The sequence below is a fragment of the Bos javanicus genome, chromosome 21, assembly GCF_032452875.1.
Source record: "Bos javanicus breed banteng chromosome 21, ARS-OSU_banteng_1.0, whole genome shotgun sequence".
NCBI classification, from domain to species: Eukaryota; Metazoa; Chordata; class Mammalia; order Artiodactyla; family Bovidae; genus Bos; species Bos javanicus.
Window position 1 is genome coordinate 64,436,915 of NC_083888.1, and position 27,215 is coordinate 64,464,129.

Consider the following 27,215-nt stretch of genomic DNA (forward strand, 5'->3'; position numbering starts at 1 on the left):
AGTTTTTATTTCTATTGCTTCAAACCCAAAGTCAGGTCGACCAAAGCAACGAACAAGGGCAAGACCACATCCCTGCAACATAGATAACCATTTAGGAAGGTTTAACCTGCCTTGAATTCGCGCCAGGAAAAAAAAAAAGGAGGGGGGACCTCTGCTGCAGGTATAAAGGAGAACTGGGCGGGAAAATTTGTGGCCTTTTCAACAAGGAGACAAATGCAAAGCCTGGCGAGCGTGAGGAGGAGCGTCTACACGGGTGAAAAAGAGGTGAAGACGGTGGTCGAGGGGAAACGACTGGCTGGAGAGCGAAGAAAGGGAAGCTGAGAAGGAAATGCTCGGAAGCCACAAGCCAAGCTACCGGCCCGGCGGCCGGGACCCTGCAGCCAGTTCTAAGATCTACAGGGAAGCAGGCACCCAACGGCTAAGTCGCAGGTTTCCGCGGGTCACGAAAGGATAACGGACATCCTCCCAACGGCGGGACCGGGGGCGCGGCGCGCCGCTTCCGCCCGCCCGAGCCGCCCGGGACCCGGCAGGGCGCGCGACCGCGGAGCTCGCGGCGAGATGTGGGCCCGCGGCCGCCCGCCGGCGTTCCCCTTCGCCGCCGGCCTTTGTTCGCCTGGCCCTGCTCCCCCCTCATTCGGCCGCCGTCGCCCGCCCGGAGCCGGGTGCCAAGAGCAAACGCCACCTGACGCGAAAAACGAGGCACAGGCGCTACTCGTCAAACCAGACTTTATTGGGGGCCGCCGGGGCCGCCCCGTGCGCGCCTCCAGCTCCCCCCGCGTGGCCCGCCGGCAGGGACGCCGCGTTCGGCTCGGCCGGCCCTGCCCCGCAGGCCCCCTCCCCCGCGGCGCCGGGGGGGCCGCGCGGACGGCTCACCGGCTCCCGAGGCGGCGGCTGCGGCGGCTGCAGCGTCGACGCCCCGCTCCAAAGGGCGGCCCGGAGCCCCCCGGGGCGGCGAGCTTCGCTGCTGTTGCACCGCGGAGGGCGGGAGCCGCGCGACTAGCGGCGAAGGCGGCGGCGCGCTGACGTCACGCGCAGCGGCCAGCCAGCGCGCGCGCGCGCGCGGGGGGAGGGGAGGGGGAGCCGTCCCGGCGGCCCCCAATCCGGGAGGAACTCGGGCTGAGTGGGCGGGGCCGCCGCGGCGCACGGGCCGCTCGATTGGCCCAGGAGGAGGAGCGAGCAGGCGAGCAGGCGAGTAGGGACGAGGCGGCGGGGCGGGCCGAGGCAGCACGGAAGTCTCGCGAGGCCGAGCCTGAGCGGAGTGTGGCGGCGGCGGCGGCGGCGAGATCTGGGCTCGGGGTGAGGAGTTGGTATTTGTGTGGAAGGAGGCGGAGGCGCAGGAGGAAAAGGGGGAAGCGGAGAGCGCCGGCCCCGGAGGGCGGGAGGAGGCGCGGCCAGAGCGGGAGGCCGAGGCGCGGCGCGGCGGGGCGCCGGGGCGAGCAGCGGCCGAGCGAGCGCGGGGCGCACCGAGGCGAGGAGGCGGGGAAGCCCGCCGCCGCCGCCGCCGCGCCCGCCCCTTCCCCCCGCCGCCCGCCCCCTCTCCCCCCCGCCCGCCCGCCGCCTTCCTCCCTCAGCCTTCCTTCCCCACGGCCGGCCGCCTCCTCGCAGCCCCGGAGCTGAGGCCGCCGCGGCTGTGGCGGCCGAGCCCTCAGTCATGGCCTCGGGCGACACCCTCTACATCGCCACGGACGGCTCGGAGATGCCGGCCGAGATCGTGGAGCTGCACGAGATCGAGGTGGAGACCATCCCCGTGGAGACCATCGAGACCACGGTGGTGGGCGAGGAGGAGGAGGAGGACGACGACGACGAGGACGGCGGCGGCGGCGACCACGGCGGCGGGGGCGGCCACGGGCACGCGGGCCACCACCACCACCACCACCACCATCACCACCACCACCCGCCCATGATCGCGCTGCAGCCGCTCGTCACCGACGACCCGACCCAGGTGCACCACCACCAGGAGGTGATCCTGGTGCAGACGCGCGAGGAGGTGGTGGGCGGCGACGACTCGGACGGGCTGCGCGCCGAGGACGGCTTCGAGGACCAGATCCTCATCCCGGTGCCCGCGCCGGCCGGCGGCGACGACGACTACATCGAGCAGACGCTGGTCACCGTGGCGGCGGCCGGCAAGAGCGGCGGCGGCGGCGGCGGCTCGTCGTCGTCGGGCGGCGGCCGCGTCAAGAAGGGCGGCGGCAAGAAGAGCGGCAAGAAGGGCTACCTCGGCGGCGGGGCCGGGGCGGCGGGCGGCGCGGACGCGGGCAACAAGAAGTGGGAGCAGAAGCAGGTGCAGATCAAGACCCTGGAGGGCGAGTTCTCGGTCACCATGTGGTCCTCAGGTGAGCGCCGGCGCGTGCCGGCCCCGGGGATGTTTTTGTTTTGAAGGGAAGCCATGTTTTATGTGTGTGATGGGCGCCGCCATCTTCTTCGCGGGGCAAGTATGGCGGCCCCAAAAGATGGCGGGGGCGGCGGGCGGCGGCGCGGCGAAGATGGCGGCGGCGGCGCGGCGCCGCCCGCTAGGCCGCAATGGCGTAGTTTCCCCGGGCGGGGCGGCCGCGCGGCGCGGGGCGGGGCGCGCGGGGCGGGGCGCGCACGGCCAACGGCCGGCCCGGGGCCCGTTGTCCGCGTCGCCCGCCCGCCCGCGAGGCCCCGGGGGCGGCGGGAGGGCGTTGGCGGTGCGGCGCGGCCTGGCCCTCGCGCCCGGCCCGGGCCGCCCTCGCCGCCGTTCCCGGGCCTTCCTCTGGGGGGCGCCGCGGGCCCGGCTCCGCCCCCCGCTCCTGCGCGGAGCCGCCGCGGCTCCCGGGAGGCGCGCGCCGCGGCCCTGCGCTCGCCCTGCGGCCGCGCGGCGCTGCCTCGGCTCGCCTCCCGTCGCCTCGCGGGGCGGGACTTGGGCGGCACGTCGGGCTCGCGTGTGCGGGCGCGGCGGCGGCGCCTTCGCCTCTGCTTCCCCCGCGGCGCCTAGGGAGGGGTCGCGGGGTTTTGCAGAGGACTGAATCCTTCGCACTTGAGGGAGTTGCGTTTTCTTAAGTTATTTGGCTCTGCACGCTTGCCATTAAATTGGTAAAATCGAATATTTAAGTTTTCACGTGTCTTGATAGAAAACGTGCAGTGAAAAGAAGGGGTTCTAGAAAAGGGTCTTTTCTGCTCTTCACTGCTGTGAACGAGGACCAGGAAAAATATCTAGGGCAGAAAAGACTTGTCTGCATGTATAAATCTGTATTGATTCTACTTTTTTTTTTGATTCTACTTTGTAATTGGTGTTTTCCTGTCCTTATCTTATTACTTTGTCCACAGGCCATCTTGTTCAATTTTGGTTGAAGTAGTAAATAGGTTGAGAATAGTCCTGCCGTAACGAGTTAACCTAGTGCGTGGATAATTAAAGTGGTAGAACCCTTTTCACCGCAGTTGCTCCCACTCTGTTTAATGTATATTCTCAGAATTGGATGAAGCCTCGAAATCTGAACGTTGCGTGTTTAGGGTTGTTAAAATTCACGAGAACGAGTGAAATAGGCAGAAAGACTGGGTTGAAGCAGGTCTGGTTGTATCTGCTGTGAAAGCTCCAGGTTTCTGTGGATCTGTGACTCAGGACCGCCGGTGGAGCGGAGGTGCCCTCAAAAGTGTGACAGCAAAAAAAAAAAAAGTGTGACAGCACTTCTCACAGCGCTGCTGCTCTGGGTTTTGAGGGCCTTGTGGAGCTCTCAGTAGCTTGAGTTTCGCAGGAGCTGTATATTTAAATGAGACGTATCTTAGTACTTAAGAGGCTATGCGAAGATACCTTCGGTGTACTTTCTGGTAGTGCAGAATGGTTGCACAGTGGTCATGTAGGAACTAGAAGCCATGCTTTTCCGTTATTAATAGTAGTGGATTATGGGAGGCTGTGCTGGTTACTGATGAATTTGCGGAATTCAGAGCTTCTCCCGGTGGCTCAGCTGGTAAAGAGACCCAGGCTCGATCCCTGGGTGGGTAAGATTCCCCTGGAGAAGGAAATGGCAATCCACCCAAGTATTCTTGGGGAAAACCCCAAGGACAGAAGAGCCTGGCAGGCTACAGTCCATGGGGTCGCAAAGAGTTGGACATGATTCAGTTACGTTTTAAACCACCACTTGGTGAATTCAGGATATCATTAAGTATTTAGGTAAAGATGCATTAACCACGTGAAGCTGTATTTTCTTTTTCTCACAGTATGGTCACGTTGGCTTTAAGTAATTTAGCAAACCAGGATATTTTACGTATTCTGCATTTGATCTTACCAAATTGCTGACCCACTTCTCCATACCCAGAACGAATGCTTGATAATGTAGACTTGACTGGAAGTGCTATGTATCAGGTTAGCTTAAAAGTCATTACTTCCTCTGCAAGTGATTGCTCCAGGCTTGTACAGTTTTAGGGATATTTTAAAGTCCCCTTCTTTAAAGAGTTAGTTGTTTGGCCTGTCGCAGCACTCTGCATAGAGGTGGTTATAAGCGTTGGATGGCAGTAGCATAGAACTGCTCGTTTTCTCTGCCGTGTTTTGTGGTGAACTGCGCCCCTTCCTTGTCCTTGTCGTTTGGAATCATCACCGAAGAGAAGTGAGATAGTTTGTGATTAACTCTCCATGTCCCAGGTTTAAATTCAGCGTTTGGTTTCATCTTCAGAAATGAAGTAGGATAACTGATAACAGATGAAGACATCAAAGCGGGTTAATTGTTAGGCTTAATTTCTGTGAGTTGACTGGTAGGCATTATGCACAGTGCTTTCGTGTACTTGATTACATCTGATCCTAGGCAAGAGAATTTTTAAAACAGTCCCTTGGTCTAAGCTCAAGTTTAGTTAACCTAAAGTTCTTTTAAAAAATCACAATACACATAGGGTATATCAGGACTCTTTAATTGGTAGCACCTCTTGGCGGAAAAAAAGTAATGAGAAACAAAGCACTTGGACTTGGGCTGCTCTTGCTTGTTGCCATCTTCATTTAAACTTCCCACAGAGTAACTGAACTGTGCGGTTGCATCTTTTGGATGGAATGGCAGAGGGAATTCTAGTATTCCTGTAGGAGAGTAGTTTTAGCTCTGAAAGGGTCCCTAGAGATATGCTTTTATTTTTCCCCCTCTTTTTTTTTAATTAATTGACATCACATGTGCCTAGTCCAGTGGCTTTTTACTTTGTTCACCAGGTTGTGGAATCATCACCACTGTCTAATCCTAGAACATTTTTATCACCCCAGAAAAACTGGCTATTACTTCCCCCCCCCCCCCCCAACCATTAATCTGCTTTTCCCCTGGATTTGCCTGTTCTGGATGTTTCATTTACATGAAATCATACACTATATTGCCTTTGTGTCTGGCTTAGTCTGTTTTCAAGATTCTTCCAAGATGTAGAATGTACTTCGTTACTTTTTACAGCTGAATACTATGCCACAGAAGCTGCCTTATTTTTGCAGATGAGAAAATTAAGGTCTAGTTAAGACTGAACGTGTTTTAGCATTTAATCACAGTTTAACTGTGTTTTGAATATCTGCAGTCCTTTGCTTAAGGCCCATATTTGTTCTTGCGTCTTTCCTAGCGTATAATTAATGAACATTTAATTATTGTTAAATTTAAGGCATGGTATTATGTATTTTTCCCCCTAGATGTTCATCACAATAGTTTAGGAGGGACATCCTATCTTGTAGAAAATACTAAAAAATAAACCACTTAACAAAATCACTGGGTTGAGTAGGAAAGCTGATAGTAAAATCTGTATATTTAAAACATTTAGTTTTGAGAGGAACTAAAAAGGCTTTTGAATCTTGAGGTTTCAGGTAGTTAGAATATGTGACCTTCACTCAAGGCTGTAAGTATTTTAATTATCTTCTGTTAGACAGAATATAGAAGTGCTTTGTGCTAGACTGAGTAAAATATCTAAGACCAGAAAACCACTGATATTAAAAGCAGCAAATTGAAAGAGAGTCAAAAAGTATTAAATTTTTTCTCACTTTTATATATTCAGAAAGTTCAAGTTTGCCAAAAATTACTAGTCCTGACAATCCACTATTTTTCCTTTTTTAACATGCTGTTTATCATTAAGGAAAGAAACTGTAAATGCAAACTCCCACGGAGCCAAGCCCAGAGAACCCTCCAAAGCAATCGTGTCACCCCCATGACCTACATAGGACAGCCTGACTCATAGATCCTGCTTCCTGACCTGTGGCTCTGGAACCCTGGCTTACTTAGAAGCCTCTGTCTCCTGGTTATTAACCTCCCTCCCACCCCTAGTCAACAGCTGTCTCCTCCAGTAGGAAAAGAAAAATCTGAATCAGAAAGGTCAGTACTCCTGACCTACCTAAAACTAACATTTCAGGCTTTGGGGAGAGAATAAAGAATAATTTTTTTTAAATATGCTATACTCCGGGGTGAATATTTACAAAAAGGCTTTCTATTTATTTTGAAGTGTCCTTTAGTAAGATCAGTTTGTTTTAAGGTTGGGAAACTTAGGGCTCATAACAGGTTATTAGTAAAAGCAGTTATTAAGAATGAACATTTCTCAAGATCTACGTTTGGTGACCAGTTTATAAACTGCCCTTACTACTTCCATAGGAAGAGGGTAAAAGTGAAAACTTTTTGTAATTTTTAAATTTTACTAGTGAGTTGTATTCTACAGTATTAAGCATTCGCTGTACTCAATATTTTCAAAATTTGGCATCTGAAACACCACGTGGATGTTGAAAAAAACAAGTATTTCTTTACTGTTGGCAGATGGTTAGGAAGATGCAGGGAGGTCTTGGGAGCTGTTGACTAGACTGTGTGAACTTGTGCCTTCCTGTTTATGGTGAACAGGTTCGGGAGAGGAGCTGTTTCTTAGTCTTAAGGGTCTTGTGTTAGTAGGTCCCATTGTGTTTAACCGAGTGATTAATTATCAATAACAGCAAGCCCAGTGGTTTTTGAGAATCTTGTTAGCAGGAGCATCAAATTTCCCTTCAGAGGGCAGTGACCAGAGACCTGACCTTGGCGTGTCTCAGCTTCCGCCCTTGGGGTCTTTGTAAAATGCCCTGGTAGGGTAGGAGGACCCCTGAAGGCATTTTTAATTTCCTTTACAGCGAAGACATTCTACTTTATGAATTCCTTTGTGAGAAAAGGAAGCAATGTACTCAATTTCTTAAAGCAAAACGACCCAATTTTAACATAACACGGTGAGATAATAGGAACTCTGTAGGGCAAAATTCTTGTTAACTATTCAGTTACTTTAGTCTTACACTGTGGTTTCAGATAGGATTAAACAATAAGCAAATGTAAATGGTTCTGAGGGACTCTTCTTTATTGTGTAAATTATTCCCCTTGAGTGTAAGAGCTGAGGGGCTGGGAGAGAGGCATTGTTTTGTGGAAGCTGTTGTGTGGTGGACCCTGTCTCCTCTTCTGGGAGAGTCACAAACACCAGGTAGAATTTTAGTGCCTCACAGAGCGGCGTCACACACTCTTCAGACACTCCACAGGGTTACAGTTCTCAGCTCAGCCGTCTTCTTTCCCCTTTCTTCTCGCTTCTAAGCATCACCAAAAAATTGGAGAGACACTGCTGCCACAACTCCAAATTGACAGTTGGTTTTGAATTTTGCATTTTTTCAGTATCTCACTTGTAATTTGTAGTATTACATGTGATTCTTAGACTGAATACATTTTTATAGACTTGACAAGGACCAAATACAGACTATGGATTTCACTTCTGGGGATCTGATTGGGTCACACATTATTCCTTTCTGAATTTGATTTCTAAGATTTAAATTATATGAATTCACTCCCTTGCCTAAAAATTCTCCAAACACAACAGGTGTGGATATACTTAATGCCACTGAACTGTAAATTTAAAAATGATTTTTAGACTGGTAAACTTAACATTTTATTTCTACACACACATCCCAGAGACACATTATTGCATTCAGTAAAATCCAGACTTCTCATATCCTGCCAGGCCACACATGATTTGGCCCCTGCTTTCCTTCCAGACTTCCTTTTTATCCCTCTGCTCCATTATGCTCCACCCTTCCCAAGTTTCTTGAACTTGTTGCTTTGCACTTGTTCTCTGGAAGCAGCACCTCTGCATCCAGTGCTCTGATCCCAGATGTCCATAAGTCTCAGCTCTAAGAGGCCTGCCCTTTCATCCTTTCAAGTCAGCACTTATAACTCTTATCTCGTAACCCTGTTTGATTTTCTTTGTAGCACTGTCTGAAATTGCTTGCGTTTATCTTTTAACTTGCTGCCTGTCTACTTTCTGTAGAGTGGTAAGTCTTGGGGAAACCCTGCAGGTGGTCCAGGGCACAGGGAGGAGTCTCGGTGAAGAACCCATGAGTGCTTGCAGATTGCGCTCTCAGGCTGAATCCTGGCCTGGAATCCACAGTGCCACTCTGATCTTATTCCTGCTTTAAGAAAAGGAGTAGTTAAGGGTGAGGCGAGAGTAAAGAACCATTTATTAAAGCCATTGGAGAAGGAAATGGCAACCCACTCCAGTATTCTTGCCTGGAAAATCCCATGGACGGAGAGCCTAGCAGGCTACAGTGCATGGGGTCGCAAAGAGTCAGAAAAAGCATGGACGTTAATCAGTTCTAGGTTGACATCCTGGATCTGTCACTTAACTGTGCTTTGAATACATTGCTTTCCATTTCTTTTTTTTTTTTTCCCCGGCCATGCAGTGCTGCAGCATGTGGGGTCTTTGTCCCCCCACCAGGAATCGAACCTGTGCTCTGGTAGTGGCAGGGCCAGAGTCTTCACCACTGGACCACCAGGGAAGTCCTGCTGCTGCTGCTAAGTCACTTCAGTCGTGTCCGACTCTGTGCGACCCCATAGACGGCAGCCCACCAGGCTCCCCCTGGGATTCTCCAGGCAAGAACACAGGAGTGGGTTGCCATTTCCTTCTCCGATGCATGAAAGTGAAGTCGATCAGTTGTGTCCGACTCCTAGCGACCCCATGGACCGCAGCCCACCAGGCTCCCCGTCCCTGGGATTCTCCAGGCGAGAGCACTGGAGCGGGTGCCATCGCCTTCTCCAAGGGAAGTCCTACCACTTCACATTTCTGAGGCTTGATTTCTGTGACCAAAAACAAGAGTTTAATATAAAGGTTTTGTTTGAATTAATGTAACAGTTACTGACATGAAATAGGTACTCAGTAAATGATAACGTCCCTATTTGAGACCTCTGTTAGTGGAGAAATGTGGAAAACAGCCTGTGTCTGAGTTTTGCTTGTTGCTTAGCAATGAATCTCAGTTGTTTAGCTCTGCTCCATTTTGGAGCTTCCCAGGTGGTGCTGGTGGTAGAGAACCTACCTGCCAGTGCAGGAGACATAAGAGACGCAGGTTCGATCCCTGGGTTTGAAAGATCCCCTGGAAGAGGGCATGGCAACCCACTCCAGTATTCTTGCCTGGAGAATTCCCATGGATGGAAGTGCCTGCCAGGCTTCAGTTGATAGGGTCATAAAGAGTCAGACATGACTGAAGCGCCTTAGCGTGACACACATGTACATTTTGGTGAACTTTGGGTTGGTGGCAGTGGTGAGTAAATAATGGCCAAAAGTTACCTGGAATGGTCAAACCAAAGTTCATGGCCTAAGATGGAAGGTGTGGAGAAACAAAATCCAGCCCAGCTGACCCACAAATAAATAAGTAGAGAAATAGGTAAATATATGAAATGGATGAGAACAGAAAATCAGGATCACAGAAAAAAAGGAAATGTTAGTGTCAACCTTAATGAGCTTCCTTGCAATCAAGATAAAAAGGAAACCATACTGCTGACAGCTGATCCCAAGACAGGATAGACTTCTAGGGGAATCAGGCTTTTCTTAGTGAAGACTGAGTTCTAAAATCAACTGTTTTCTCCATGAAGGGAGCCATGAGTGATGGCAGTGCAGCGATTCCAACTGGTACAGTGTCAGAGTTCACGTAATGTCTTTGAACGGCCAGAAGACTTACATTTAAGCAATGTAATTGAAGGTGATTCTTTACTTGCTTATTCAGCATTCTTTAAAAAACGATTGAGCATGAGACCTACTCTTCCCCTTAGGCCCAAGAGGGGGGGCAAAGGGGAATAAAGGTTTGTTTTTTTTTGGAATAAAGGTACACACCTCTTTTCCAGACACACTGGTTGCCATTTAACGTGTTACCTTGTTTTAGCAGAAGCCTGGCGTGCTGCAGTCCGTGGGGTCGCGAAGAGTCAGACACAGCTTGGCGACTGAACAACGTAAGATAGGTGGGCTGCCTTTTGATAAATGAAGGAAGCCAGACACGGGGCAGCGGTAGGAATGAGAGGCATCTTAAAGGAAGGAGATCTTGACGTGGGCTTTGCAAAGCCCAGATCGGGCATGAGAGGTGGGCAAGAGAAGAGAGGAAAGTTGTGTTATCAGACATTGAGTAACACTGCGAGCAAAGCAGCTTGGTTGAAGCGTGGAGAGCACGTGAAGCTCCACCTCTGATGCTGTTTTCTGGGCCTGCGGCATGGTTTAGCTCCGTAGGCCTTTTTTTTTGACTAAATGTTTTGAGTCTGTCTCTCTAGGCTGGGAGTGGCTATCGCTTTGGTAACTTAGAAAGTAAAGATGTCTTTAACCTGTGAAAGAAGAGCTGTTTCTGCTGAAATAACACAGTGTGCCACCCTGTTCATGGATGGTATTGGCTAGAGTCTGCTCTTGCACACCTTCCATCTCATGCCATTTAGCTCTGGTCTTGCTGTTGTAGATGGTTTGCCTCTGGCTGGAGTATAAGTGAGTACAAGAGTCATCTAATGCACAGTTTTGTCTGGAAGTTCCCAATACAGCACTTCCCCTACCACCTTACTTCTTTGAATCGGTGACTTGTTTTCTCAGCTGTTGTCCAAACAAGAATACTGAGACTTGGTTTCCATTTTAATTTACAGTGTTGTGTTAGGTTCAGGTGTATAGAAACTAATTTGATGACGCTTCTAGTGTGGATTAATCCTGTCTCCTGAAACAATGAGATAATGAACTGGGTGCTGCCTCAAGGAAGACTCCAGGGAAGAATAAATATATACAATTTTTAAAGCAGATTTCGATACTTCACTCCATGAACAGGCTTTGCTTAGATTCATGTTTCAGAGCTGATCAGTTAACATCTTCTTCCGCCTCTATACAGTGAATCTATTTCAGCAGTGATTATGAAATGGAAGGAGTAATAATGGCCACTGCAAACAGTGAAATTGTTTGAATACATACATAACAGTAAAACATGTTTAAATAAAACTGTACAAAAAAACCCTGAGTTAATACTTGTATTTTGGAGTTTTTTTCTTGTTCTTTTTCGTTCCCTTTTACTTACACTTTTTGAAGAGGGAAGGTTACGTACATGTGGTTTGTAAATGCAGCTTTTCTCTTTTGAGAGCATCATAAATTTCTGTTAGGCAAAAGCTTCTGAAGACTTTCTTTGCAAAAATCAGATACAACGGCCAAACCATAGCAAACATTGACATAATGTGATCTCTTGCTGTAATATGTGTCCAGTTCTTGCTGTAAATGAGGCATACGCTGCCTTTGATTTCTTCCGGCAGTAGGTCTAGCGTCTTTGTCGTTTTTCTAGCAGTCTTCTTTGAAATGTGGCTTTCTTCCTGTGTGAATAGTTGATTTTCTTAACTGTTGTTGTTAAATAGTTAACAATTGTCTGTTTTATGGTTTCTCTGCACTGGCCTTCAAGGAGTTCTCTAACTTCTGTGAAATACACTGTTAGGGAATTCTCTAACTTCTATGAAATACACTGTTTGTTACGGAATAAGTAAGACATACAAATTTATAAACATTCATTGTGAAATCGTACAGTAACCATAGCGATTATTTAGAACTTAGACCAACAGAAGTTTGTTTTTGTGGAGTTTTTAAAGACCTATTAATAAATGTCATTTTTGGTAGTAAATCCCATCATTGATTCCTTGATTTCCAATGATTCCAGAAATCATTCCTTGTTTCAAAGAGGAAAATTCCACTATAGTATAATCTCATATTCTGAGTGAAATCCCATCATAAAGACCAGAGATCAGCAGACTTTTTCTGTAAAGGGGTAGATATGCAGTAGTTTAGGTTTTGTAGGTCCAGATGCAGCTGAACAACTCCATGTGTTCATGTAGCCAGGAAAGCAGCATAGACAGTATATTCACAAATGAGCATAGCTGTGTTTACAATAAAACTGTATTTCTAAAATAGATGGCGTATGTGCACAACCTCATTCATAGCAGCATTGTTCACACGAGCCAAGAGGTGGAAACAACGCAAGCCAAGAGGTGGAAACAACGCAAGTGCCCATCAGTAGATGAATGGATAGGCTAAAGGTCATCTTGTGTCGTATAGGAATATTATTCACCTGTGAAAAGGAAGGAAATTTTGGTATTTGCTGCCACACAGTGGACCTTGAAAACATGCTTAGTGAGGCAAGCCAGGTATAGATAGACAAAGAATATATGATTCCACTTAGAAAAGTTATCTGGAGTAGGCAAATTCATGAAATCAGAAAGTAGACTAGAGGTTACCACTGACTGAGGGGAAGAGGGGTTGTTGTTTAATGAGTAGCAAGTGTCTGTTGGGGATGATGAAGTTTTGGAAATAGATGGTAATAGTTATACATGGACTTCCTGGTGGCTCAGATGGTAAAGAATCTGCCTGCAATGCAGGAGACTCGGATTTGATCCCTGGGTTGGGAAGATGCCCTGGAGATACAGTGCAACCCACTCCAGTATTCTTACCTGGAGAATTCCATGGACAGAGGAGCCGGCGGGCTGCACTCCATGGGGTCACAAAGAGTCAGACGTGACTGAGTGGCTAAAGTTCAAGCTCAGTGGTTACACAACATTATGAATATACTTGACGCTGCTCAGTTGTGAAGTTACGGATGATTCAAAATGATAAGTAATGTGTTTTACCAAACTAGACATAAAAATCTTGTCAGCCTCTACTTTAGGTTTATTTTATGCATATTTTGTATTCTGATTCTTAATTATCTGTTCTCTGGGTGCCCTATGTTGACTGTTGGAACCGATAACTGCTCTGATCTAATATTTCCTCACTGGACTTCAGTGTCACCCCAGAATTCATGTGTTGAAGCCCCAGTCCCTGATACAGTGTTATTAGGAGTTGAGGCCTTTAGAAAGTTACTAGGTTTGAGAGTGAAGCCTTCATTGAATGGGTTAGTGCTCTTTCAAGAAGAGACAGAAGTTACGTAATGGAATGTATGTGAAGATACAACAAGGAGACATCTGGTGGTGAACGACGAAGATGGGACTGAATGAGCTGGCACCTTGACCTCCAGGAATGTGAGGAGCCCGTGTCTTTTTAAGCAGCCCAGTCTGGAGCGTTCCTGAAACCTTTCTTTATTGTTCATGGCTGCATTGGGCCTTAGTTGCAGCCCATGGGGCCTCTGGTTGTAACGCGTGGCCTCTAGTTACGGTACATGGACTTGCGCAGTTGCGGCGAGGGCTTAGCTGCCCCATGGCCTGTGGGATCTTAGCTCTCCGACCAGGGGTTGAACTCGTGTCCCCTGCATTGCCAGTTAGATTCTCAACCAGTGGACCACCAGAGAAGTCCCTAGGGTATTTTTGTTACAGCAGCCTAAACTGAGACAACTACCCTCACCAGAATACGAGTCCCATGAGGGCAGAGACCTGGCTTTGTTTGTGCTGCCGAGAACAGTGCCAGGACTGTTCATATGTGTTGCACTAACACAAGGAATGCTTGAGCTTGTGATTCTATTATGCCAAGCATCCAGCCGTCGTTCTGCCCCGGCACTCTTCCATAATCCTTATCAGTGGCTCTCAGAGCAGCAGTGATTCTCAACCTTGTCATCTTTCTTGTATGAAAAAGATACAAACAAGAGTGTTTCTTCATGAGAAGAAAAATAGCTTCAGTGGGAGGGGGGGGAAGTAGCCTCTCTACACACCAGTTCATTCTGGTACCAGTAGAAGGTTGATGTCCCAGTATCTGTGCCTCAGTTGGAGAGATGAGGGTATAGGAATTACCACAGCCCTGAGGAGAGAAATGAAAGAATCTGGTTGGTGTGGAGTCCCAGCTTTGTAGCTGGTGATCGGTAACTACATTTCCTGCCCTTAATACAGCCAGCTGCTTTTTCTTAGGCCTCTTCCTATGTAATGGGGCAACCCAGGATACACGGTCTGGTTCTTTCTCGTTCCAAACAAGAGGTGGCCGAGTTTAACAGCTCAGCGCTGGGATCTTAGGCTTCGTGAGTTCAGCCTGTCACTTAGTGGCTGGTTAACCCTGAGCAAGTCACCTAGCTCTCTGTGCCTCAGGTCTCTCTTCTGTAAAATGAACTTGCTAATTTGCCCACTACATAGGGTAATATATGCAGTGATTAAAATCATGCTTTCTTGTAAACATTCAATAAAATGTCAGCTGCTGTGATGTTCTGTGGTTCCTTGTAATGACTTTGTAACGTTCCTTGTAACATAAGGGAGAACCACTCAGAGTTTGAAACTGTTGTCTCCTGTGTTTTTCGTTGTGAAACAGTTCCATGGAGAAGCACGAGCTTTCAGTGGGCGCTGAGAGTTGGACACTTTCTGCTTTAGTCACCGAAGTAGGAGGAGGCTGGGATTTTGCCCTCCGGGTGCTTCACTCTAATTTGAGAGACAAGGCCAACAAAAGTTCAAAACAGCATGATTTAGAGTTTGTCAGTGTTACTATTCATAAATAATCCAGGAGTTCAAGGTGAGAATCTTGAGGCTGGAGTGATAGAATCAACCGGCCCTGAGAGAATTTGACCCAAGGAGGAATAAAAGACTAGATGCGGTAAAGTGGGATCAGACAGCAGAGGACCTGGACTGATAAACAGGACTTGGTGTTTGGAATCTAGGAGACTGATGGTGGGAGTCAGTCTTCCTTTTTTTTTTTTTTTTAACCTGTTGGATGCGGTGGTGGTAAGATGCATGAGTGGAGTTACGCTACATTCTTTGAACACATTTGAGAACCAGCATTCCCTGGTGGCTCAGGCAGCAGAGAATCTGCCTGCAGTGTGGGAGACCTGGGTTTGATCCCTGGGTTTGATCCCTGGGTTGGGCAGATCCTCTGGAGAAGGGAATAGCAACCATTCCAGTATTCTTGCCTGGAGAATCCCACGGACAGAGGAGCTTGGCGGGCTACAGTCCATAGGGTCACAAAGAGTCAGACACGACTGAAGCGACTTAGCACACATGCAAACCTACATGCAGGCTCTGAGCCAGGCTCTGAAGGCTATATGGGGGTCGAAACTGACAAGTATCCCTGTCCTCATAGAGTTTACAGTCTAGTGGAAGTGGGTGACAAAAATCACACAGCTGTGATTGCACATTGTAGGCAATAAAAATTGCACGGGCAAAGGCCATGAGGTGGGTGGGCCAAGGTGCATTTGAGGTAAAGGCCAGTGTAGCTGGAGTGAAGGATGTGGAGCTGGAGAGGTAGGCAAGAGGCTCGCTAAGAGGGGAAGGCTAGAAAATCAAATTTGAGTCAGCCATGCAGAATTGGTGGTTAACAGGAAGCGTGTGGTGGACAGAAAGCAGAACTCTGAGAAGAGGGAGGAGGAAAACAGGGAAGCGGAAAGTAAGCCAGCTAGAGACGTGGGCATAGAAGGGGAGAGGTGGGTGCTGAGGACTTAAATAATAATGGCCAGCTCTTCCCGCCAGGCTCAGAAGGAACACAGGGAAGAGTTGTTGACTTTGGCCTTGAGATTTTTGGTGACCTTCAGGCTGAAACAGGATTTTAAGAGATTGAGGGGAAAGACTGGCTTGAGTGGTTAAGAGATAGTGGCTGTAAATCACCCCATTTAAGAAGCTGCTAATGAAAGCACTTTTTATAGTTTTTAAAATGTGTTTGCTCACATAACTTCTTTACTCAGCTAAGACAGTCCATCGTATGTTTTTCAGATGAAAAAAAAGATATCGACCATGAGACGGTGGTTGAAGAACAGATCATTGGAGAGAACTCACCTCCTGATTATTCAGAATATATGACAGGAAAGAAACTTCCTCCTGGAGGGATACCTGGCATTGACCTCTCAGATCCCAAACAACTAGCAGAATTTGCTAGGTAAGTTACCCTTCCTTATGGTTAGAGAAAGTGCTTGAGTGTTGCCAGCTGTGATTTTTGGTGCCTAAATAACAATAGTGGTTTGTTCTTGCTGCCGGGAAGCTTCTGAAAACAAAAGCGGTTGGCTTTTATTTTCAGTGGTGACTGTGCTTTTAAGTGGCACCGTTTCAGATTTGAATGAGAGGAAGCAAATACATACTTTTAAATTCTGTAATTGATGTTGCTTGTGAATAAACACAGTTGCACGTTTTAATATTTTGTTTGGAAATGGATGTCTTTACACTACTTCCTGGCTGTTTTGTCTACATTTTAAATTTGCGGGTATTGTCCTGGTCTGAAGCTGCTGGAGCCCTGAGTCTATACTGGGTTTGTGCAACTGACCAGTAGGAAGGACTTCATCCGCTCCAGTTTCAATGTGTCATCAGTTAGGCTACTGGTGTTTTGTTGATTTTTAGCTGGCATGACAGGAAGGGATCACAGATTTAGGTCTAGGACCCTGTGCTCAACTGTCCAAGGTAAGAAGCAGGCAGGCAGGTGTGAACCCAATGACTGTTTAATTGTTTTGACTGAAACCAGCTGGGTCCTTAGAGAAACCTTGGTCCCCTTTTACATTATTTTCTAGTGCTGCTTGGCAGTTTTTATAAGGACAGGAGAGAACCCGCAGAGATATAAAATTTTAAATAAACTGATAAAATCTGGAGCAGGTGGTCTCCTTTTACGTACTTGAGGTTGGATGGAGCCTGAAACAGCCCAGAAGATTGAGGCAAGGACAGGATTGTAGAGTGAGAAAGAAGTCTGTGCACGCCTGTTCTAACAGAGTGAACACTTCTTCCGTCTCCTCTTCTGGAGAGCAGAGTAGAGAAAAGCTGGAGACCCTGGGGTGTCCTGGTTTCTCCCTGCCTGCCAGAGACAAGGTGGGTGGCCTCCAGCCATTTGAAACCTCGTTTCTCCACGTGTCATGTGGGTATAAGAATCCTATCATGCTTCGATAAAAGAGTCTGTACCCTTTTCTCTTTCCCAGTGAAACGGTAGTGGTAGGGAATATAAAAATTAATGTATTTCTGATTTATCACGGCTTTAAAAAAGGTAAATCCCTATCTTCTTGTTATTGACATCATGTTCCAGCTCTTACTGCTATTCATATTTTAAATATAGGTATGTGAATTAGATAACTAAGTGCCCTGCTGTGCCCCCACCCCACCCCCAAAGTACAACTGAAAATGGAATCTGTAGGATACGTAATCAGCAGTGAGGCCAAGAGTTTTTGGGCAGATTGAGCCAAATATCATGCCTGTGTTTAACATTGTCACAGAGTTGCTGAAGTTTGTTGTAACTTTCTTACGGTACTCAGATTTGTTGAGGGCATGGGCTGCTGTCCCAGTGATAAACACGTGGAACACGGAGTCAAGGAGAGCTCTGGGGAGGGGAGCATTTGATTTGGGCCTTGAGGGACAAAGGAATTCTGATAGGTGGGCGGCTGTCTGCGTGGCCTCCATGCCGGGACAGGCTGCGCACAGCGCACGCTCAGTATCCAGTACCTGTTCAGAAAGCAGAAAAGCCGAGCTTCGCTGTGAGTTAGGGTGCTTACAGGGAAGTGCTACGGTCCATGACGTAGCAAAGAGTCCGGGACGACGGAGCGACTGAACAAAACCGAGAAATGATTGCGTTTAGGTGAATGTAAACCAGATTACTGGAGTCTGAAAAGTGGGCCAGGACGCGTGCTTCCTTGTATGTAGCAGCCACCTGGTGAAGGGTTTGAGCAGCAGAGAAAGGGGGCTTTGTGATCAGAGATACTTTTCAGCTGTATCCAGGCTGGATGGGTGCAGGTACAGCCAGAAAGTGGGAGAAGAGCTTGCAAAGGCCTGAGCTAGAGGTCAAGACTGTACGTGTGAAGAAATGTGCTGAGTTGGCAGGGCATGGTGGAAGATTGATAAGCAGCTTGACTGTCTTGGGGAGGGGGCAAAAGAGGCATCAAAATGCACATTTTGAGGTGCATTTTTTTTTTTAATGCACATTAAAAAGCTTTGCTCCTTAGGTGATACGAAAGTGGGAGAGGGTGCTGGTCTGCATTTCAGGGCAGGCGGAGTCCGGTTTAGTATCCTGAAGAAAAGAAGGCACAGCATTGCAAGAGCTGGTGGAGATCCAGATGGGCCAAGAGGGAAGAGTAAATATTCCTCTAAAGTATATATTATGAAGTGGCTTTGGTGGAGGAGCAGAGGACTGAGGCAAGCTTTTCAGAGAGGTGGGAACTTTTGGGCAGTGAGCAGTAGAAGTAATTAGGTGTTGACCTTTTGCGTGTTCCTGTTGCTGGAGAACTGGGGCAGCTGATCTTAAAGCTTGTCCTCAGCCCTCTGAAAGAAACTCCAGGATGTTTCGTCTCTGAGCTCAGGAGGCACCCATGAGGCCTTTCCACCCTGCGTCAGGCTGCCTTGGACCCTACTCCTTAGGAAGAGGCCACCCACAGGGACAGGGACCCAGGGTCACCCAGGTATCAATCTGTTTGGGACATTTTGAAAACTGAGGATGAGCCTGAAGGCTTCCAGGGAGAAAAGATAGGTCACCTACAAAAGAATGATAATTATACCCGAATGAGAATTTTCTTCAACAGCAATAGATAATTAGAAGACAGAGGAGCAGTGTTCTGAAATTTCTGAGGAAAATTACTATAACATAGGATTCTTGATCCAGCAAAGCTATCTGTCCAACACAAGGGCAAAACAATGACAATTTCTGATGCCTAAAGGATTCGTTTTATGTTGCATGCAGCCCTTCTGGAGAGGTTACTTAGGGGTGTGCTCTGGTGAAATGAGGATGAGTATCAGGGAAGACTTCCTAAAGGAAACCAAGAAGACAGCCATGTAGCAGACTGGAAAACTCGTTCAATTTAGAATAGAAAGTCAGTGGGTTGTAAGCGTTTCTTTACGAAAGTCCATTTCATTTAGCAGTAGATAGAATGATCAAGAGGGTAGAAGATGGTGGTGGTATGAGAAAGAGTTTTCTAAAGAAGAAAAGATAATCAGAAACGTCCTGACAAGGGTGGCAGGGTTACGAAAACCACAGCCTAAAAATGGAACGTTATTTTGACGTTGTTTAGAGAGAGAAAACTCCTTTGACTTGACTAAGAAAACTCGCTCTTTGGTACTGAAGCTGCTGTATTGGCCTTAGAGCGCAGGAAGTGCGATCCTTACACACAGATTCGTTAGTAAGCAGTACTTCTGCAATTGTCTGAATGTGGTGTGTATTTCTTTTCTGTTATTATCAGCCATTAAAGATTTCATTTTGTGTATGGAATAGAATGAAATCTTGCTCCTCTTGACAACATATGCAAAGTAAAAGCGTAGGATTGGGGTGCTGTGCAGTTGGGCTCATCCTCACCTCCATTTTCCATAGTATCTCTGGGCTCTTGAAAAGATGATGTAAAAGGAAGTGGCTAGTTGGGCAGTGGTGGTGAGGAAGAGCTGAGCTGGGGTGCCCTGTTTCTGTTCAGTCTTCACATTTTGAGAAGAGGCCCCAGCATTGGTGACTGGGACAGAGAAGCACCAAATTTCACACTTGATGGGGACCAGAGCTCATCTTCTTGGTTGATAAAGATGCACAGAACTTGTTCTGCTGGCCTCCTTTTTCCACCCACCACCACCATGGGGCTCAGTTCTTGGCTTAAGGAGGCATGTGAGCTGCTTTTCCCTCTTCTCCATATACTGGGGTGATGGGCTTCTGGACTGAACTTGGAACTGACAGAGAACGCTCAGGCTCCAGCTGCGCTGAGCCCAGACTGCTTAGGAAGCAACTTAGTGTGCGTGGACAGCCATAAGACACAATTACTTAAAGTCATGGTATTGGGGAGGTGGGACTGGTGGTTTTGTTCTTTCTCGAAATGTCCTTTCAGTAAACAAATAGTTCAAAAATTGGATAGTGGGTGGGACCGACCTGGAGAATCGTTTCCTGGTTAAATTTGTGCATTTTTCATTACCCTTAGCCCTTAGGAAACCTTCTGTCCAGGAAGATCAGAATAACCAATAGTCAGTCCTGAGTTGGTGGGGGTTTTTGTTGTTGTTTACTACCCCCCTCCCCTGAGGTTTTGTCACTGAATTAATACAAAGATGTGATGGTGGAGCTGAAAATGCCTTGAAACTCTTTAATACCTCATGAATGAATGTACATTGCCCACGAGAGAATTGGCTTAAAAAACTTTGGGTTTTAAGCCATTTGTCTCGTTGACACAGAGGTGAGTTGTGCTTGTGAGTGGTAGCTCTGTTACATAGGGCCCACTGTCCCGTCAGCACACGTGGTTCCGGTCCGAAGAATCACTTCTTGAGGAATCTCTCCCCTTAGCTTCTAGGATATCTGCATGTTAACTAAGGTGGAACTTGTGGTTTACCTAACACCCTGCTGAAAATTGTCCAGGAGTTTCCTGCAGTTTGTGGTCCTGGTATCCAACCTTTACTGTGCACACAGGATGACATCGTGTGAGATTAGCAGGGACGTCATAGACGTCACAGAGAAAACTACTAAAACTAGAGTTTTAATTGAACAGGAACCTTGCTGGCTCCCTGGCTTGTCCGTAAATTTCAAATACATGGAGGGGGCCTTTCCGCTTTACCTTTGCTATCGTTTCTCAGTCTCACAGTTCTTTAGTTGACGATGGTGGTTTGGAGGCCCCGGTACCTTCTGGGTTGTTGAATACAACAGTGACTTTTTTTTAAAGCAATAAACTCATTTTTGGCTAAGCCCATTTAGCACAGGCTGGCAGTAATAATAGCCATTGTTTCTCAAAAGCTTAACATAGCATCTCTTTTTTAACCTTCACAGCTCTGATCAGGTAGCATTTCACCTTTTTACAGAATAAGAAACTGAGGCTGGGGAGTTAAGTGATTTGCTCAAGGTCTTGCGGCACCAGTCACACACCCCATCCTGTCTCGCTCATGACGCCTCTGCTGCTGTCACGCCTCCAGGTCCAAGTCAGCTGAGGGGAAGCCCAGGTCTCAGTGATTTCCGGCTCATTTGGGCCGGTCAAGAAGATCCTCTTAAGTAGAAGTCTTGTAGTCTTGTAAGAAAATTCATCTTTTAGGATTTATTTTGTAGGTTTATGTACCTGTTGTTGCCACAGAAATTTTAGTCTTTACTCACAAAAACAGAACACTTTGATTCTAAGCATACTTGTTTGGAGAATGACCTTTTCAGTGTTTGCATTCGAATATAATGTAAAAGGTACCGGAATATACTGCCTCATTTGCCTCTCTGTAGTGACGAAGAGTGACTTGCCAACAAGCTTAAGAGTGGCTGCAATTACATACCTTCACTTCCTCCTTGAGTCCAAGGGTGTTTGCCCAGATACATTTAACACTCATTCTAAAGTTAATTATATTGCTAAATACTAGCATACATTTTGAAAATGACATTTTAAAAAAATGCCACTTAATAACATTAAAAAAAATCAAGAGTTGGGTGAATGGTAAATCAAGAGTTCTCTACTGTTAGGTATATTTGAAAATTTCCATAATAAGAATTCCTAGGAATTAAAAATTTTTGTGGAGTCAGGGACCTGCTGAGGTAACTGGGCGACACCTTCTACCTACTGATGCAGGCATTTCGCTACCACTGTCCCCATGTTCATACCCACAAAGTCAGTGTTTTATTTTTGAGATAATTTGCATACAGTAAAATTCACCCTCTCTTAGGTTAGTACCATTCTGTGAATTTGGACAAAGACAATCATGTATTTACCATCACAGCCAAGACAGCATTTGAGTGGAATCTTTGAAGAGGAAACACCTTAGTTGGGAAGGTTGAAGCTTGGTTCTTGATGTACCCTTTTTGTTGTTACAACCTCCAGGTGGCGCAGTGGCACCAGTTTTGCCCTACCTAGCTCTGTGAACTCAGATCCAGACTCCAAGACTTAATAGTATTTAAGATAACAAAGGCTAGTTCAGACCCTGTAAACAACAGGCACTTAGAAAATGTTTGCTGACTGATGTGTAATCTTCCAAGTACAAGAAAGAACAGCTATCTGCAGGGTTGGCCTGGGGAGGATACCAGACTGAAAACCTTCTCTTAGAATTCCAAGTAGGAAATGTGTATTATCTTGAACAGACTTCTTAGAGATAAGTTACAGCTAGCAGATAAAATTGTTTCACCTATGCTCATCCAGGGCATGGCAAGTTTCTTGAGATGATTGCTGAAGTTCAGATTTGACGGAGGAAAGGAGTATCTGAGCTCAGATAAAGAGTGAAGAGGGGCGGTATTGTTAGGGCCTTTGCTAACTTAAAGATGGCCGCGGCAGTCTTTGACAGTCCTGCGTCCTGGAGGAGTGCCGGTCAGCCGCACGCTCTGGAGGACGGCAGCGTAGTTGCTCACTGAACGTTCATCCTCATGTAGGAGTTCATCCTCGTTTAGTTGCTCACTGAATGTTCACCCTCATATAGTTTTTCTAGAAGCTCTTGTTTCCTCACCCCTTTACCACACACAGATCTGTAGGCAGTTTTGGAGAGAAAATTTTGACAAAAGACCAAAGGTTGGTTCAGTGAAAATAGCAGGTAGGTAAGTTACCGAGTAAGCTCTGAGTAGTCACTCCATGGAAGGCTCTCCTGGACTGCCCAGGTGCTTGAGACTGTATCTCCCTCCCACCACCACCACCACCACTAATAGTATGATAAAAACTAAGCAGTGTGGAAAAAGGTATATATAGATAGATAATTCACTGTTTAAAAGGACTTTTCTGTAACCCTTTAAAAATGGTCTATTACAGATAATTTCTGCCATCATAAGATGGACACCCCCCTTTAAGACCTCCCATATCTTACTTATAAAGAGTTGGGAAGAAGGAGCAGATAGTAAATTCACACAGACCCAGTGCTGCCCTAAAGATGCACCGGCTTGTTAGCGTTGAGACCGCAGGCAGCGCCTCCCCTGTGCTTGTGCTTAAGCGTCCTTACCTGCAGGCGGGAGAGTGCTTCAGTCCCAGGGCCTCCGTGAACGTGCGTTTTCTCCTCCCTTCCCCTCACGGCAGCATGTTGTAATCTTAGTTTTTGTACTTACAGAGAAAGTGTTTTAGGGACTATATGATTTTTGCCAGATGAATCTACCCATTCCTACAAATCTTTCTCTCTCTCTCTTTTTTTCCCCCCTTTGGTAAGAATGAAGCCAAGAAAAATTAAAGAAGATGATGCTCCAAGAACAATAGCTTGCCCTCATAAAGTAAGTAATGCTAGGGGAAAGTGTTCGTTTCTGTGAAAGAAGTTGTAGAGAGTTATAAGAAATCTCACTTTTATTTCCATCTTCGTAATTGAGACTCACTGAGGAACTAGAATCTGGGTTCTAACTTCAAGAGACTGTATTTTGTGATGAAAGGTTCGTTGTTCCTTAAAGGCCACTTAAATTCACACACTCTTAAATGGGATTCCTGCAGGGCACCAGTGTTTTTATTGTCACTATATACTGAATATACTCTTAGGATTTGATTTCTTATTTTTTTCTTCTTCTTTTTGAGTTGTTAAACAAGTCTGATCTTAAGACTTTGGGTTGTGTCTCACCCCTGGACCTTTATAGGACTGTGGGCTCCTTATGGAAATTTGATTTTGCATAGTGCTAGAGTAAGCCTATTAAGACTTCATCATTTCCTCCACAATTTTCTTTAATTTACCTGTTAGCTGTTTGTTGCTAGGGGGGAACTTAATTGTTTTCAAATGTAGTTACTATTATTAGTTTCTAATGATAGCCTAAAAAGTACATTGAGATACGGCCTGGGTCTGTTTAAAACTTAAATGGAGGTAAAACTAACAAGTATCACATAGGAGGCGCAGAAAAACGGTGAGAGGTTTGGAATGGAGTACATTTTTAAAAAACAACAGCAACTGAAGGATAGATTTAGTTTCACCATCTCACCTCTGATGACTGTGCTCCCACAAATTTATTTTTGTCTTTTTAAAAAAATGTTGTTAATGTGGAAATTTTGAAACGTAAAGGCGTTTCTGTTGAAACCAAATACCAATACGCATTTGAAAACAGTTTTGTCTTAAGTGCTCATCGTCTCTCTACCTTCTTTGTGTATTTCTTTCCCAGTTAGATTTTTCTTAAAATTCTGTTTTCTGAGTGGAAGCTCAGCCTAGGGATCTCGGTGGAAGCTGGCTCCCGCCCACACGCCCCTTGCCTGTGACGCTGTGCGGTGCTGGCTCATGCTGTCCTCTGTCCTGCTGTCTGATCATTTCCCCACTCGCTCCATTGTTGGGCAACAGCTGCAGAAGAAGCTGCGTTAGGCCATCTCCCCAGCCTGCACACCGCCCCGCCCTCCCTGCTGTCAGTTTCCCTGCTGCTCTTCCCGGTGTCTCACAAAATACATCTCTTCTGTAGTTGCATTCCTTGGAGACCCTCTGGCTTCTTTCTCTGTCAAGAAGGGGAGAGAGGCAGAGAGAGAGGAGAGGGCAGTAGGTGATGGAGAGGGACAGCCCACTGCTGCAGCGCAGAGTACGGCCCCAGGTGGCGGTGGACTGCCGTCACTTTGGCTCTGTTTCTCCCAGGGCTGCTGCTCTTCATCTGGGGGTGCGGCCGGGAGAGGCGGCCGTGGGGCATGGAGCCGGCGTCGGCTGATCCTCCCAGCCTGGCTCCTGCTAGTAGCGTGACCTTGGGCAAGTCTACTTAAAGACATCTCTGAGCCTCAGTTTCCTCACTGTAAAACAGAAGTTAACATTACATGATAAGGCCTTTGTCAGCTGAGGTTTTTTTGTTTTTGTCTTAAATAATTTAGTTATTTCTGCTGTGATATGAAGCGACATTTAAGTGGGGAGGGTGGGGGTTTGTTGTACTGTGTAAGTGAAGGCTGTTAAGCGGAAGAATCACGGGTAACAGTTTGCAGTGTGAACCACTAAGCTTCTCTCTCTGTTCAAAGGGCTGCACAAAGATGTTCAGGGATAACTCTGCCATGAGAAAACATCTGCACACCCACGGCCCCAGAGTCCACGTCTGTGCAGAGTGTGGCAAAGCTTTTGTTGAGAGCTCCAAGCTAAAACGACACCAACTGGTCCATACTGGAGAGAAGCCCTTTCAGGTAGAGCCCGTTCCCTCTGCGCTCCCCAAAGGTGTGAGCACGGCGGCTGCCCAGAGAGTCCACTGCAGGGTTCCGCCATGGGGCCCCCGGGACTGAGTCAGAGCTGCCCTGGCTCTCAGCTCCGCCGCTCGTATCTGTGTGGCACCAGAGACAGGATATGGCAAGTGCTTCTGGGCTGGACTTCATGTCTGGAGAAACACAGGATTGCTCAAGAGCGAGCCCGAAACAGCACTTCCTGTGTGTTGGGATTAAAGCCGTTTGCTTGGTGTGATTAATATATTTTTTGTAGAATATTGACAGGGAGCTTCTAAAATTTTAATCCAGGAGAATAACTTCTAAAGTAGTTTTCTGCCTTTTTAGAAGCCCATGAACAAGTGAATGGGTTAGCGATGCCACTAAATCTGGCATGGTTCTTTTTGTTTTAATACTTGATATCAGAAACCTTCTAACCATTTGTCTCTTATGTTTTTTGAAATATTTACAGAAGTGTTAGGACCCTCATGTAAGATTTAGGAAGATTTCTTGCTAATGTTTCTCTTACGTTGTATTTAAACAATTCATGAGGGCTATCCACGGGTCGTCCTAGGAGCTGTCCTGGCAGCATTAGAGCTCCCTGCCCCTATTTCTAGAATGTGTCTAGAAAGCTCTCCACCCGCCCAGGGCAGGGCAGAAGGGAGTGAGGCAGAAGCAGCAGGCACCTCCCCACAGCCTTGAGCTGCCCCCTTCCTGGCCCCATGAGTCTGAGCGGGTAATTTCTGGTTTTTCCTTGACAGTGCACGTTCGAAGGCTGCGGGAAACGCTTTTCACTGGACTTCAATTTGCGCACACATGTGCGAATCCACACCGGAGACAGGCCCTATGTGTGCCCCTTCGACGGTTGTAATAAGAAGTTTGCTCAGTCAACTAACCTGAAATCTCACATCTTAACACACGCTAAGGCCAAAAACAACCAGTGAGAAGAAGAGAGAAGACCCTCCTCAGCCTCGGGAAGCATCTTTCAGGAGTGTGATTGGGAATAAACACGCCTCTCCTTTGTATATTGTTTCTAGAAAAGAATTTTAAAAATGAATCCTACATACCCAAGGGACATGTTTTGATAAAGTAGTAAAAATTAAAAAAAAAAAAAAAACTTTAATAAGATGACATTGCTAAGATGCTCTATCTTGCTCTGTAATCTCGTTTCAAAACCACGGTGTTTTTGTAAAGTGTGGTCCCAACAGGAGGACGATTCATGAACTTCACATCAAAAGACAATTCTTTATACAACAGTGCTAAAAATGGGACTTCTTTTCACATTCTTATAAATATGAAGCTCACCTGTTGCTTACAATTTTTTTAATTTTGTATTTTCCAAGTGTGCATATTGTACACTTTTTGGGGATATGCTTAGTAATGCTATGTGTGATTTTTCTGGAGGTTGATAACTTTGCTTGCAGTAGATTTTCTTTAAAAGAATGGGCAGTTACATGCATACTTCAAAAGTATTTTTCCTGTACAAAAAAAAAGTTATATAGGTTTTGTTTGCTATCTTAATTTTGGTTGTATTCTTTGATGTTAACACATTTTGTATAATTGTATCGTATAGCTGTATTGAATCATGTAGTATCAAATATTAGATGTGATTTAATAGTGTTAATCAATTTAAACCCATTTTAGTCACTTTTTCTTTTCCGAAAAATACTGCCAGATGCTGATGTTCAGTGTAATTTCTTTGCCTGTTGAGTTACAGAACGTGGTGCTCAGTCGTAGAATGTATTGTACCTTTAACACCTGACGTGTACATCCCGTGTAACAGAAAGGGCAACAATAAAACAGCAATCCTACAGAAAGAATATGGCAGAAAAAGATCTGTAAGCACAGTCTTATTTCCTTTTGTTGTCCAGAATAATTACAGTTCTTGAGCCTCCCAGAAATTGGAAGCTAAATAAAGCAACTCAAGTTTCCTTTATTTTGCACTCAGTTACAGTGACTTGTGATTGAAGCGATGCATGGATATTTTAATACTTCCCACATGTACTGAATTTTGAAAGAGTAGGTAACAGGCACCCCGAGTTAAGGAACTACCTCAGAGTACCCCGCACCGGGCCCGCTGGTAACAGGATTTTGGTTTTAGCTCCCCCAGCGAATGCGTGACTGAAGCGCTTGTGCCCGGCCTGTGTGTGTTTCTCAAGGTAAGGTG

General features: G+C 46.6%; 3 protein-coding genes across 4 annotated transcripts in view; 2 read left to right on the forward strand and 1 right to left on the reverse strand.

Moving 5' to 3' along the window:
- The window catches only part of LOC133234034 (uncharacterized), a 41,841-nt gene extending 40,188 nt beyond the window's left edge, over positions 1-1,653 (reverse strand). The window contains exons 1-2 of the mRNA XM_061394173.1: positions 1,615-1,653; positions 874-1,558 (exon numbers count right to left, since the gene is read on the reverse strand). Coding sequence (XP_061250157.1) covers positions 874-1,558; positions 1,615-1,653 — 724 coding nt within the window. The remainder of the gene's footprint in view (positions 1-873; positions 1,559-1,614) is intronic.
- On the forward strand, positions 1,543-26,984 carry YY1 (YY1 transcription factor). 2 transcript variants are annotated; one of them, XM_061395324.1, is made up of 5 exons: positions 1,553-2,333; positions 15,834-15,996; positions 23,130-23,190; positions 24,878-25,036; positions 25,810-26,984. In XM_061395324.1, the coding sequence occupies exons 1-5, from the start codon at positions 1,652-1,654 to the stop codon at positions 25,990-25,992; spliced, it is 1,248 nt and encodes a 415-aa protein (XP_061251308.1). In that variant the 5' UTR covers positions 1,553-1,651; the 3' UTR covers positions 25,993-26,984. The 2 variants fall into 2 exon arrangements, with proteins under 2 accessions (XP_061251309.1, XP_061251308.1); XM_061395325.1 differs by lacking the exons at positions 23,130-23,190; positions 24,878-25,036; positions 25,810-26,984 and adding an exon at positions 16,851-23,123 and having other exon boundaries at positions 1,543-2,333.
- LOC133234590 (actin nucleation-promoting factor WAS-like) lies at positions 2,340-8,626 on the forward strand. The gene is made up of 2 exons (XM_061395330.1): positions 2,340-3,054; positions 6,040-8,626. Exon 1 carries the CDS (start codon positions 2,387-2,389, stop codon positions 2,954-2,956), a length of 570 nt encoding a protein of 189 aa, XP_061251314.1. The 5' UTR covers positions 2,340-2,386; the 3' UTR covers positions 2,957-3,054; positions 6,040-8,626.
- Positions 26,985-27,215: the final 231 nt, after the last annotated feature.